Here is a 12516-nt window from a genome sequence, read left to right on the forward strand (position 1 = left end):
TAGGAACACATTTTCCTCCGTTCCTACTATCTTCATTCCAACATGATAAAATAGGCTTGTACAGTTGAATAGCAACAACTATTTCCTTGAATAATCCCATGATGAGAATAAACAACTTTATTCAAATATGCAAGGAAAAGCTAAATACAATAAAATAGCAATGGTAATTTGTTTGCAGAATCGAATCAGATATTGCACCTGAGACGAAAAGAAAAAAAAAGTATTTACCGACATTTTAAATGTACATATAAAAAAGGCTCATAGAACCGGGCTAGAAAGTGTTTAAAGATTTGTTGGCCTTTAAAAAGGCCGTTGGGTAGGGGGACAGTTCAAAAGGCATTTGGAAATCATAACCACCAAAGCCATACAATGTACGACCTTGACGCTTCAGAGCGTAGACTACATCCATAGCAGTTACAGTCTTTCTCTTTGGCATGTTCTGTGTAGGTGACAGCATCGCGAATAACATTTTCTAGAAAAACTTTAAGACACCTCTGGTTTCCTCGTAAATTAGGCCAGATATACGTTTTACGCCACCACGGCGAGCCAGTCTTCTAATTGCTGGCTTTGTGATACCCTGGATATTGTCACGAAGAACTTTGCGATGACGTTTTGCGCCTCCTTTTCCAAGCCCCTTTCCTCCTTTTCCTCTTCCTGTCATATTTAATACGATACCGTAGCAATCAGCTGTAAAGTTTTTGACAAACTAACAAGTTTTCTTGAAAGCCCGTTCAATTTATATTACCAAAGGCTTTCCCCATAAATTGTTACTCTATCGCGCGGCTGGCGCTCCATATAAATATAGACACTAGATATCTGTTCCTTTGTTCATTCTTTTCAAGAGAGGCAATCTATCACATGGCTAGGACAAAACAAACTGCGAGAAAATCAACTGGTGGAAAGGCACCTAGGAAGCAGCTTGCGACCAAGGCTGCACGTAAGTCGGCTCCTGCTACTGGTGGGGTAAAAAAACCACACAGATACAGGCCCGAACCGTAGCCCTGAGAGAGATTCGTCGTTATCAAAAGGAGTACCGAACTCTTAATAAGGAAATTGCCCTTCCAGAGACTTGTGCGAGAGATTGCCCAGGATTTCAAAACTGACTTGAGGTTCCAGAGTTCGGCGGTGATGGCCCTACAAGAAGCCAGTGAGGCGTATCTAGTTGGACTTTTTGAAGATACCAACTTGTGTGCCATTCACGCCAAGAGGGTGACCATCATGCAAAAGATATTCAACTTGCCCGTCGTATCCGTGGCGAGAGAGCTTAAGTACCCTAATTTCTATGCAATTGCATCTTAACCAACGGCCCTTTTAAGGCCACTAGATGGTTTAAACAAACACGCAAAATAGCGTTAAACAGCCTAGTGTTCCATGACATAAAAGGTATGAGTCAAGGGCCTGTTGATCCGAAACATCTAATGAAAAGGAAACACGTCAAAATGCCAATTTAGGCCAGCCTAATAAATCCAAAATACCCAAAAAATGAATAGCTCCCAATGGGACCCAACAAGCCTATGAAAATGCTTTGATGGAATGTCATGAAAAAGACGGAGGCCCCGTTTTCTAATTCTCTTGACTATTACGTCGATAATATATTACTTTGTATACAACAAGCAAATTGAGCGTTGCCTTTGAAACAGGGGACTTTTGTTTTTTTTTCGTATTAGGGTTTAGTATGGGTTCTTGTTTACCTGAAATTTCGCAAATCAAAGCCAGGAACAGTAAAAGCAATTTGAGAGCAGAGCATTTAGAATAAGGTGGTAGCCCTTAAAAGGGCTGTTTGGGAGGGCCCGGCTGATTGGGCGCTAATAGACAGGGAAAACACCTCTTATTTGGAGCTTGTGTATTTTGTTACAGCTTTAGTGCCTTCACTAACAGCATGCTTGGCAAGTTCTCCGGGTAGGAGCAGCCTCACAGCAGTTTGAACCTCTCTGCTAGTGATGGTGGACCTCTTGTTGTAGTGAGCTAGACGAGAGGCTTCCGCAGCAATCCTTTCAAAGATATCGTTGACAAAGCTATTCATGATGCTCATTGCCTTGCTAGAAACACCAGTGTCGGGATGCACTTGCTTGAGAACTTTGTAAATGTAAATGGCGTAGCTTTCCTTCCTCTTTCGTTTCCTTTTCTTATCAGTTTTACTAATGTTTTCTGCGCCTTACCAGCTTTCTTTGCTGCTTTTCCTGAAGTTTTTGGAGCCATTGTTAATAGATTCTTTAACAGAATCCAATAATCAAATGAATAGCGTTTCCAAAACTCGACCCGCTTATATACCAACTACAGTTCGCGCGCAATTCTTTTCTCAGAGGAACTCAGTTCGCTGGCTGGAGTATAAATTGTTTTGCGCATTCAAAAACAGACATCATTTTCAATTGTTCGTGTTTAAAGAATCTCAAGGAATTTCGTAACCTAGAAACCATGTCAGGAAGAGGAAAGGGTGAAAAGTGAAGGGAAAGGCAAAGTCCCGTTCAAACAGGGCAGGTCTCCAATTCCCAGTGGGAAGGATCCACCGTCTTCTGAGAAAGGGCAACTATGCGGAGCGAGTTGGTGCAGGCGCACCCGTTTACCTTGCAGCGGTGATGGAGTATTTGGCTGCCGAGGTCCTTGAGCTTGCTGGTAATGCTGCACGAGATAACAAAAAAACTCGTATCATTCCTCGTCACCTTCAGCTTGCCATTAGAAACGATGAAGAACTCAACAAGCTTCTGTCGGGGGTCACCATTGCCCAAGGAGGCGTTTTGCCCAATATTCAAGCAGTCCTTCTACCAAAGAAGACTGAAAAACCGGCAAAGGCTTAAATGAATCTAATTTTTAGCTCCAGGCCCAACCCCCAATTAACCAACAGCCCTTTTAAGGGCTACAAATTAATTGAATTGCTCTATAGCATGTGACCATCTGGAAAGGACAAGCTATGAAATTTAGGATACTGAATGTGAAAAGGAAAACTTTCACATTTGCCTACCTAGTAACAACGCGTAAGAATTGACTGGAGGCGGCGGGGGGAAACATTTTCCTTGAAAATCGTTAAATTATACCCCAACAAAACATGAATAAATATTTCAAGCTTGCCCTTTTGTTACAAGCAATAAAGTCTGCTTTTACATTGATCTCGTTACAAAGCATAGGACTTGAGAGGAAGCTCATTTTCACCTAAGAAACCAATAGATTATACGCAAAAATTGAGGAACTGTTTTTAAAAATAAACCAAGGAGCCTCTAATTCGACTAATCTAAACTAGCCTAGGAAGCCATAGGGTAGTCATCAAAGGTAGAAACATTGTGGGAGACTTGTCCGTTTTTGTTTCAGAAGGAAAAAAGTTAAAAAAAACAAAAAACAATGGATAAACATATTTTGATTCTTTCTAAATATTTGTCTACTAAAAACCTTGCTTTATAACTCTAAAATTAGGCATTTTGTTTCCTTTCAGTTTGTGATCAACATTCATTTTGTTACAAAATCTTTCAGCCAACGGCCATACCACGTTGAAAGTACCCAGTCTCGTCAGATCCTGGAAGTCACACAACGTCGGGCCCGGTCAGTACTTGGATGGGTGACCGCCTGGGAACACCGGGTGCTGTTGGCATCTTTTTTTTATGTTTTTATTATGATTTCTTTTTATTCAAAGTAAAATAATATTCTTTAACAAACTCGTTTCCTTATTCTAACAACACCAAGATGATTATATTTTATAAAAGAGAGACTCAATTGGACATTTCCCTGATTCCATCTATCGGTAATAAATAAATGCGAGTCAACTGTTTTGGCTTAGATGATAAGCAAATAAATGAAGGCGAAAATTGAACAGCCACAACAGTTGACTCACATTTATTTAAGCCAATAAATAAAGTCAAAAATTGTAACCAAAGTGACATTATAAGCCCCCAAGATATTTTAGTTGACCATTCCAGCAACTAAATCAAGTTGAAAGCCACCAAGAAACAGACAGTTTTAAATGGTTAATTCTCCTCTGCCGGAATGGGTTCTTCAGCCCTTGGGGCATCTCCTTGATCGGTCAAATATATTGGGGGCTTATAATGTCACTCTTTGATCCCAATTTTCGACTTTATTTATTGGCTCATTAGCTAAGCCAAAACAACAGTTGACTCACACTCATTCCTGATCTCCAAAAAGTTGGCGTGTAATTTAGTATATTCCATTGGGGGCACTTTACCAGTAATTTCTGATAAAAGCTCACTGAACAGTGTATTTATGTCCAAACCGTCTTCATATATTTTTGGGCTCAACTCCATTGTACAGTTCAACTACTTTTGTCTTTCAGTAGCATCTACACCAAAAATTTGCTCATTCCTTCAATAGCGCCGCGTAAACAGCTGACTTAAATCAAAGACTTTACTTTAAAGTTAGTCTTTGATTTGTCCATGTCCAAATCCTCTTCATATGTTTTCGGGCCCAACTCCTTTCTACAGTTCAAGTTGCCTTGGTCTTTCAATAGCAAAAGTCTACTTGTTCCTTCAATAGCGCCGCCTAAGCAACTGTCTTAAAGACTAACTTTAAAGTTAGTCTTTGATTGGTCTATGTCCAAAGTCCCTTCAAATGTTTTCGGCCTCAGCTCCATTATACAGTTCAACTGTCTTTCTCTTTCAAGTGCATCAATGTACTTGCTCCTTCAAGAGCGCCGCACAAACGACTGACTTTTATCAAAGACTTCAGCCATAAAATCTAGTCTAAGATGGTGTTTTTTAGACAGCAATAGCACTAGAATGCAAAAGTAACTATTATACAACGTGTTTTGGGCTCAAACAACAGCTAAATTATACTTGAAAGGGAAAAGTTGACAGTCCAAATGTCAAATTAATAGCATTATAACTTTCTGAACAGAGTTTCGAGCATTTGCTTTGATAGCCCTGAAAAGGGCTGTTTGATACTGTAGGATAGACCTATTGCACACATTACTTTTTCGCTGGTTTCTTAGCCACTGACTTTTTAGATGCCACTTTCTTGGCGGGAGCTTTCTTGACTGATGGCCCCTTCTTAGGTGTCGACTTCTTTGCTGCTACTGCTTTTTTGGCAACAGTGGGTTTCTTGAAAGTCTTTACAGGTTTCTTGCTACCAGCCATTGGCTTGGTAGCCTTTTTGGATGAAGTTGACTTTTTAACTGCAGTAGGTTTGTCTGTTTTCTTGACTGAGGTCTTCTTAGCTGTGGGCTTGGTAGGCTTTCCAGCCTTGGGGTTTTCGGCCTTGATAGGCTTTGCAAGCTTGAAAGAACCAGTTACGCCAGTACCTTTGGGATTTATAACAATTCCATTTGCAAGGCAGCGCTTCAAAGCTTGCTTAAGATGCATATTCACAACTTTGGCATCATTGCCAACCTGAAAATTGGCCATTATGTATTTGAGAATGGCCTGACGGCTAGATCCCCCGCGTTCTTTCAGGTCAGCAATGGATTTGGTGATCATTTCGGTGTATTTTGGGTGGTTTGCTGGTGCCTTGGCTTTTTATCCCCTTTAGGTTTTGCAACCTTAGCTGGTTTTGGAGCCTTTGCTTTCTTTTCCTTCTTGGCTGGTGAAGCCATGCTCTGGGATTCTACAGATGTTGGTGCCACTTGAGCTTCAACTTCAGACATTTCCAATTCTTTTCTAACTTCTCTCTATCACTAGCGCGACTGAATATCCAATACATGTTTATTTTCAAAGTTTTACAATTGTACTTTGGAAACCGCCGTACCCGGGTTAACATTATTCTCTGTGCGCGAGCTAAGGAATTTCGGCCGTGCTTGTGTTTGTTTGTAATGGCTTTATTCAAATTTTCGACTAGGAGGTAAGCTTTTGGGGTATGAAACCTATACTAAAGGATAGACAGGTCATTTTTCTACAAGTAGACATTTTTTTTAGCGCTTCATTTGTGCTAATTTGCCAGCAAATGGGCAGAGAACAGTGGAAATCCGTCAAAACTAGTGTTCAATCTCAATAAACACCTTTTTGCTAGGAATTTATATCCTCGATGTCCACTTTTTATTTTTTATTAGTGAAATCCAGTACAAGAGCTTTCAGAGAATGTAACATAGATGCATGTGTGTTTGCAAAATCGTATTCAAATTAATTCCGAAACTCCAGCTAAAAACACAGAAGATAAAGCAATTAGAAACGACACCTAAATTTGAGGCTTAAAGTGTCAAACTCGTATTTTAATGAAAATAAATTTCATTTTATTCTAAATTTATATTTAAAAAGACAAGAATAACATTGTAAGGTTTCCGAGATGCGGAGGGTTGGGAGCGGAAGTGAACCGTTTTTATTTGTTTTAATCACAGCCTATAGAAAAGTTCAATATACATAAAGCTTAAAACAAAATTATTTGCAACCTGAGAAATGTCCCTTTCTACAGTGTATTTTCAATTTTGCTTAATATCCAACAATAGAAAGCACAAATTAGCCTAATTGTGAAAAAAAAATTGACACAATTACAATCATTAGATTTATATGAATAAGTAAGGAAAGAATATATGCCTTTTAGATTTTGATATCTAAATCTCTAGTGATGTTTGACACATTTGCAATCATTAGATTTATATGAATAAGCAAGTAAAGAATGTCTGCCTGCCTTGTAGATTTTGATATCTAAATCTCCTTTGATAGTAGTACAGGAAGGATATGAGGTGGACAAGGAGGCTTCAAAAACAAGCATCTCAGAATTTCTTTTTTTTTATGCTTTTTAAACAGAATCCCTTTAGAACAACAGTTTTCAACAAAAGAAGAGTCAAAGGAACTTGGATGCATTTTTTTTTTTTATCTCTTTTTTCGAAACAAAGGCTTTTATTACTTATAGTCATGTATTTCAAAAAGCCAAAGGTACTGAAATTTTGAGGCTTTTGAAAAAAAATGAAAATGGCATTGTAATTTTTTTGAGATGTGTGTGGGGGGGGGGGAGGCAAAGTTGAAACAAACCGCTTTCATTTATTTCGATCATGAGCTATCTGAAAGTTTATTATACTTTCCAGTCAACAAGGAATTATTTTAAACCAGAGAAATGTCCCCCTTTCTGCAGTATGTTTTCGAGTTTTGCTTAAAAACGAACATAGAAATCATAAATTAAATTAAAAAACAAAAACAAAAAAAAACTCAAAAAGTTAACTGACAAATGGCAAAAAATTTTTGCAAAAGTTAAAAACGCAAAACAAACTGTTGTTATATGATCACAAATAAAATATTATCACAAATAACTGCTATGTAATCCACAAATAAAATCATTTTTATAGGCTTATGGCGTCTTTTATTTCAAAAGACCAAAAGCAGTGTTGGAACAAACTAATATGTTCAATGCTTAGCATTGAAATGCAATATATTTCAACGGTGACTACCAGCTAAAAGTCCGTTTGCTGTTGTTTTTCGACCTCTAAATTAAAGAGCAGGGTTGTGTTCTATCCCCCTTTATATGTATCATTTTGATGGACTTCGTCTTAAGGAGCACAGGAAAGGCAATTGGAGACCATGGAATCAAATGGGGAGGAAGAACGCTCCTGGACTTAGATTATGCTGATGATTTAAGCATATTAGATGAAAGTGTGAGCAAAATGAATGAATTTTTAGAGGTTTTACGAGTTCAGGGTGCTAAAATAGGCTTGAAAATTAATGTTAAGAAGACTAAGTCACTAAGGCTATAGGAATAAGTGAAGATGAACAGGTGACATTAGGTAACGAAAAGATTGATCAGGTTGGGAGCTTCAGTTACCTAGGTAGTATTATTAGTAAAGATGGTGGGAGCAGTGAAGATGTTAAAAGTAGAATAGTTAGGGCCCAGGGTGTTTTTTCACAGTTAAAAAAAGTTTGAAAGAATAGAAAGATAAGTCTACAAACCAAGATTAGAATATTGAAAGCTACAGTGATGACAGTGGTCAAGTATGGCTCTGAAGCATGGGCACTCCGAAAAGCAGATGAAAATTTACTAGATGTTTTCCAGAGAAATTGCCTACGGATTGTTCTGGGTACCCGGCTGACTGACCGTATTTCAAACAGTAGGTTGTACGAAAAGTGTGGTTCAATCCCGCTTTCTGGGGCTATAATGAAAGAAAGGTTGAGATGGCTAGGCCACGTTCTACGGATGAAGGATGACAGATTACCGAAGATTGTCCTTTTTGGCCAACCGTCTGGGGCTACACGGAAAGCAGGTCGTCCTTGTCTGGGTTGGGAGTGATGTCATAAATAAAGATTTAAAGGAAATGGGAACTTCCTGGGAGGGTGTAAAGAGGGAGGTTTTAAATAGATTAGGTTGGAGAAGGAGCGTGCGTAGCTGTGTTGGCCTCAGGCGGCTTCGTGCTGCAGTGAGTTATTAGTAGTAGTAGTAAATTAAAGTCCATCGGATGCCTTTTGTTATGGTTTGAAACTCATGATTTTGGGCTTCTTTCTCAGAGTCAGTTTACAAGGAAATTCATTTGCTATCTAAACTGTTGCCAGCTTTTCATACTTGTTTATTAACTGCAAATAACTAATGCAATAATATACTTGTGTCCAAACTATAAGGTCCAGCGGCAATTTAGTAAGAGTAGGAACACATTTTCCTCCGTTCCTACTATCTTCATTCCAACATGATAAAATAGGCTTGTGCAGTTGAATAGCAACAACTATTTCCTTGAATAATCCCATGATGAGAATAAACAACTTTATTCAAATATGCAAGGAAAAGCTAAATACAATAAAATAGCAATGGTAATTTGTTTGCAGAATACGAATCAGATATTGCACCTGAGACGAAAAGAAAAAAAAAAGTATTTACCGACATTTTAAATGTACAATATAAAAAAGGCTCATAGAACCGGGGCTAGAAAGTGTTTAAAGATTTGTTGGCCTTTAAAAAGGCCGTTGGGTAGGGGGACAGTTCAAAAGGCATTTGGAAATCATTAACCACCAAAGCCATACAATGTACGACCTTGACGCTTCAGAGCGTAGACTACATCCATAGCAGTTACAGTCTTTCTCTTGGCATGTTCTGTGTAGGTGACAGCATCGCGAATAACATTTTCTAGAAAAACTTTAAGAACACCTCTGGTTTCCTCGTAAATTAGGCCAGATATACGTTTTACACCACCACGGCGAGCCAGTCTTCTAATTGCTGGCTTTGTGATACCCTGGATATTGTCACGAAGAACTTTGCGATGACGTTTTGCGCCTCCTTTTCCAAGCCCCTTTCCTCCTTTTCCTCTTCCTGTCATATTTAATACGATACCGTAGCAATCAGCTGTAAAGTTTTTGACAAACTAACAAGTTTTCTTGAAAGCCCGTTTAATTTATATTACCAAAGGCTTTCCCCACAAATTGTTACTCTATCGCGCGGCTGGCGCTCCATATAAATATAGACACTAGATATCTGTTCCTTTGTTCATTCTTTTCAAGAGAGGCAATCTATCAACATGGCTAGGACAAAACAAACTGCGAGAAAATCAACTGGTGGAAAGGCACCTAGGAAGCAGCTTGCGACCAAGGCTGCACGTAAGTCGGCTCCTGCTACTGGTGGGGTAAAAAAACCACACAGATACAGGCCCGGAACCGTAGCCCTGAGAGAGATTCGTCGTTATCAAAAGAGTACCGAACTCTTAATAAGGAAATTGCCCTTCCAGAGACTTGTGCGAGAGATTGCCCAGGATTTCAAAACTGACTTGAGGTTCCAGAGTTCGGCTGTGATGGCCCTACAAGAAGCCAGTGAGGCGTATCTAGTTGGACTTTTTGAAGATACCAACTTGTGTGCCATTCACGCCAAGAGGGTGACCATCATGCCAAAAGATATTCAACTTGCCCGTCGTATCCGTGGCGAGAGAGCTTAAGTACCCTAATTTCTATGCAATTGCATCTTAACCAACGGCCCTTTTAAGGGCCACTAGATGGTTTAAACAAACACGCAAAATAGCGTTAAACAGCCTAGTGTTCCGTGACAAAAAAGGTATGAGTCAAGGGCCTGTTAGATCCGAAACATCTAATGAAAAGGAAACACGTCAAAATGCCAATTTAGGCCAGCCTAATAAATCCAAAAATACCCAAAAAATGAATAGCTCCCAATGGGACCCAACAAGCCTATGAAAATGCTTTTGATGGAATGTCATGAAAAAGACGGAGGCCCCGTTTTCTAATTCTCTTTGACTATTACGTCGATAATATATTACTTTGTATACAACAAGCAAATTGAGCGTTGCCTTTGAAACAGGGGACTTTTGTTTTTTTCGTATTAGGGTTTAATATGGGTTCTTGTTTACCTGAAATTTCGCAAATCAAAGCCAGGAACAGTAAAAGCAATTTGAGAGCAGAGCATTTAGAATAAGGTGGTAGCCCTTAAAAGGGCTGTTTGGGAGGGCCCGGCTGATTGGGCGCTAATAGACAGGGAAAACACCTCTTATTTGGAGCTTGTGTATTTTGTTACAGCTTTAGTGCCTTCACTAACAGCATGCTTGGCAAGTTCTCCGGGTAGGAGCAGCCTCACAGCAGTTTGAACCTCTCTGCTAGTGATGGTGGACCTCTTGTTGTAGTGAGCTAGACGAGAGGCTTCCGCAGCAATCCTTTCAAAGATATCGTTGACAAAGCTATTCATGATGCTCATTGCCTTGCTAGAAACACCAGTGTCGGGATGCACTTGCTTGAGAACTTTGTAAATGTAAATGGCGTAGCTTTCCTTCCTCTTTCGTTTCCTTTTCTTATCAGTTTTACTAATGTTTTTCTGCGCCTTACCAGCTTTCTTTGCTGCTTTTCCTGAAGTTTTTGGAGCCATTGTTAATAGATTCTTTAACAGAATCCAATAATCAAATGAATAGCGTTTCCAAAACTCGACCCGTTTATATACCAACTACAGTTCGCGCGCAATTCTTTTCTCAGAGGAACTCAGTTCGCTGGCTGGAGTATAAATTGTTTGCGCATTCAAAAACAGACATCATTTTCAATTTGTTCGTGTTTAAAGAATCTCAAGGAATTTCGTAACCTAGAAACCATGTCAGGAAGAGGAAAGGGTGGAAAAGTGAAGGGAAAGGCAAAGTCCCGTTCAAACAGGGCAGGTCTCCAATTCCCAGTGGGAAGGATCCACCGTCTTCTGAGAAAGGGCAACTATGCGGAGCGAGTTGGTGCAGGCGCACCCGTTTACCTTGCAGCGGTGATGGAGTATTTGGCTGCCGAGGTCCTTGAGCTTGCTGGTAATGCTGCACGAGATAACAAAAAAACTCGTATCATTCCTCGTCACCTTCAGCTTGCCATTAGAAACGATGAAGAACTCAACAAGCTTCTGTCGGGGGTCACCATTGCCCAAGGAGGCGTTTTGCCCAATATTCAAGCAGTCCTTCTACCAAAGAAGACTGAAAAACCGGCAAAGGCTTAAATGAATCTAATTTTTAGCTCCAGGCCCAACCCCCAAATTAACCAACAGCCCTTTTAAGGGCTACAAATTAATTGAATTGCTCTATAGCATGTGACCATCTGGAAAGGACAAAGCTATGAAATTTAGGATACTGAATGTCAAAAGGAAAACTTTCACATTTGCCTACCTAGTAACAACGCGTAAGAATTGACTGGAGGCGGGGGAAACATTTTCCTTGAAAATCGTTAAATTATACCCCAACAAAACATGAATAAATATTTCAAGCTTGCCCTTTTGTTACAAGCAATAAAGTCTGCTTTTACATTGATCTCGTTACAAAGCATAGGACTTGAGAGGAAGCTCATTTTCACCTAAGAAACCAATAGATTATACGCAAAAATTGAGGAACTGTTTTTAAAAATAAACCAAGAGCCTCTAATTCGACTAATCTAAACTAGCCTAGGAAGCCATAGGGTAGTCATCAAAGGTAGAAACATTTGTGGGAGACTTGTCGTTTTTGTTTCAGAAGGAAAAAAGTTTAAAAAAACAAAAAACAATGGATAAACATATTTTGATTCTTTCTAAATATTTGTCTACTAAAAACCTTGCTTTATGACTCTAAAATTAGGCATTTTGTTTCTTTTCAGTTTGTGAATCAACATTCATTTTGTTACAAAATCTTTCAGCCAACGGCCATACCACGTTGAAAGTACCCAGTCTCGTCAGATCCTGGAAGTCACACAACGTCGGGCCCGGTCAGTACTTGGATGGGTGACCGCCTGGGAACACCGGGTGCTGTTGGCATCTTTTTTTTTCTTTTTATTATGATTTCTTTTTATTCAAAGTAAAATAATATTCTTTAACAAACTCGTTTCCTTATTCTAACAACACCAAGATGATTATATTTTATATAAGAGAAATAAGAGAGACTCAATTGGACATTTCCCTGATTCCATCTATCGGTAATAAATAAATGCGAGTCAACTGTTTTGGCTTAGATGATAAGCAAATAAATGAAGGCGAAAATTGAACAGCCACAACAGTTGACTCACATTTATTTAAGCCAATAAATAAAGTCAAAAATTGTAACCAAAGTGACATTATAAGCCCCCAAGATATTTTAGTTGACCATTCCAGCAACTAAATCAAGTTGAAAGCCACCAAGAAACAGACAGTTTTAAATGGTTAATTCTCCTCTGCCGGAATGGGTTCTTCAGCCCTTGGGGCATCTCC

General features: G+C 39.2%; 5 protein-coding genes, 2 non-coding genes and 1 pseudogene across 7 annotated transcripts; 4 read left to right on the forward strand and 4 right to left on the reverse strand.

The window, feature by feature from the left end:
- Window positions 1-1765: 1765 nt before the first annotated feature.
- LOC136041220 (histone H2B-like) lies at window positions 1766-2214 on the reverse strand (annotated as a pseudogene).
- Window positions 2215-3461: 1247 nt separating this feature from the next.
- On the forward strand, window positions 3462-3580 carry LOC136041264 (5S ribosomal RNA). The gene has a single exon (XR_010620985.1). It is a non-coding gene; the product is annotated as a 5S ribosomal RNA (ribosomal RNA).
- Window positions 3581-4907: 1327 nt separating this feature from the next.
- On the reverse strand, window positions 4908-5414 carry LOC136041257 (histone 24-like). The gene has a single exon (XM_065725869.1). The coding sequence runs from the start codon at window positions 5412-5414 to the stop codon at window positions 4908-4910; it is 507 nt and encodes a 168-aa protein (XP_065581941.1).
- Window positions 5415-8790: 3376 nt separating this feature from the next.
- LOC136041222 (histone H4) lies at window positions 8791-9222 on the reverse strand. The gene has a single exon (XM_065725800.1). The coding sequence runs from the start codon at window positions 9161-9163 to the stop codon at window positions 8852-8854; it is 312 nt and encodes a 103-aa protein (XP_065581872.1). The 5' UTR covers window positions 9164-9222; the 3' UTR covers window positions 8791-8851.
- A 96-nt stretch (window positions 9223-9318) lies between these two features.
- LOC136041213 (histone H3) lies at window positions 9319-9821 on the forward strand. The gene has a single exon (XM_065725791.1). It carries the CDS (start codon window positions 9362-9364, stop codon window positions 9770-9772), a length of 411 nt encoding a protein of 136 aa, XP_065581863.1. The 5' UTR covers window positions 9319-9361; the 3' UTR covers window positions 9773-9821.
- Window positions 9822-10272: 451 nt separating this feature from the next.
- On the reverse strand, window positions 10273-10782 carry LOC136041217 (histone H2B). Its single transcript, XM_065725796.1, has one exon. It carries the CDS (start codon window positions 10705-10707, stop codon window positions 10336-10338), a length of 372 nt encoding a protein of 123 aa, XP_065581868.1. The 5' UTR covers window positions 10708-10782; the 3' UTR covers window positions 10273-10335.
- A 141-nt stretch (window positions 10783-10923) lies between these two features.
- On the forward strand, window positions 10924-11304 carry LOC136041258 (histone H2A). The gene has a single exon (XM_065725870.1). The coding sequence runs from the start codon at window positions 10924-10926 to the stop codon at window positions 11302-11304; it is 381 nt and encodes a 126-aa protein (XP_065581942.1).
- A 664-nt stretch (window positions 11305-11968) lies between these two features.
- LOC136041265 (5S ribosomal RNA) lies at window positions 11969-12087 on the forward strand. The gene has a single exon (XR_010620986.1). It is a non-coding gene; the product is annotated as a 5S ribosomal RNA (ribosomal RNA).
- Window positions 12088-12516: the final 429 nt, after the last annotated feature.

The sequence above is a fragment of the Artemia franciscana genome, unplaced genomic scaffold (genome assembly GCF_032884065.1).
Source record: "Artemia franciscana unplaced genomic scaffold, ASM3288406v1 PGA_scaffold_1180, whole genome shotgun sequence".
Taxonomy (NCBI): Eukaryota; Metazoa; Arthropoda; class Branchiopoda; order Anostraca; family Artemiidae; genus Artemia; species Artemia franciscana.

What these genes read in the sequence shown, in the direction of transcription:
- LOC136041222 (XM_065725800.1), bottom strand. Translation starts at nt 9,163, where the DNA reads ATGACAGGAAGAGGAAAAGGAGGAAAGGGGCTTGGAAAAGGAGGCGCA.
- LOC136041213 (XM_065725791.1), top strand. Translation starts at nt 9,362, where the DNA reads ATGGCTAGGACAAAACAAACTGCGAGAAAATCAACTGGTGGAAAGGCA.
- LOC136041217 (XM_065725796.1), bottom strand. Translation starts at nt 10,707, where the DNA reads ATGGCTCCAAAAACTTCAGGAAAAGCAGCAAAGAAAGCTGGTAAGGCG.
- LOC136041257 (XM_065725869.1), bottom strand. Translation starts at nt 5,414, where the DNA reads ATGATCACCAAATCCATTGCTGACCTGAAAGAACGCGGGGGATCTAGC.
- LOC136041258 (XM_065725870.1), top strand. Translation starts at nt 10,924, where the DNA reads ATGTCAGGAAGAGGAAAGGGTGGAAAAGTGAAGGGAAAGGCAAAGTCC.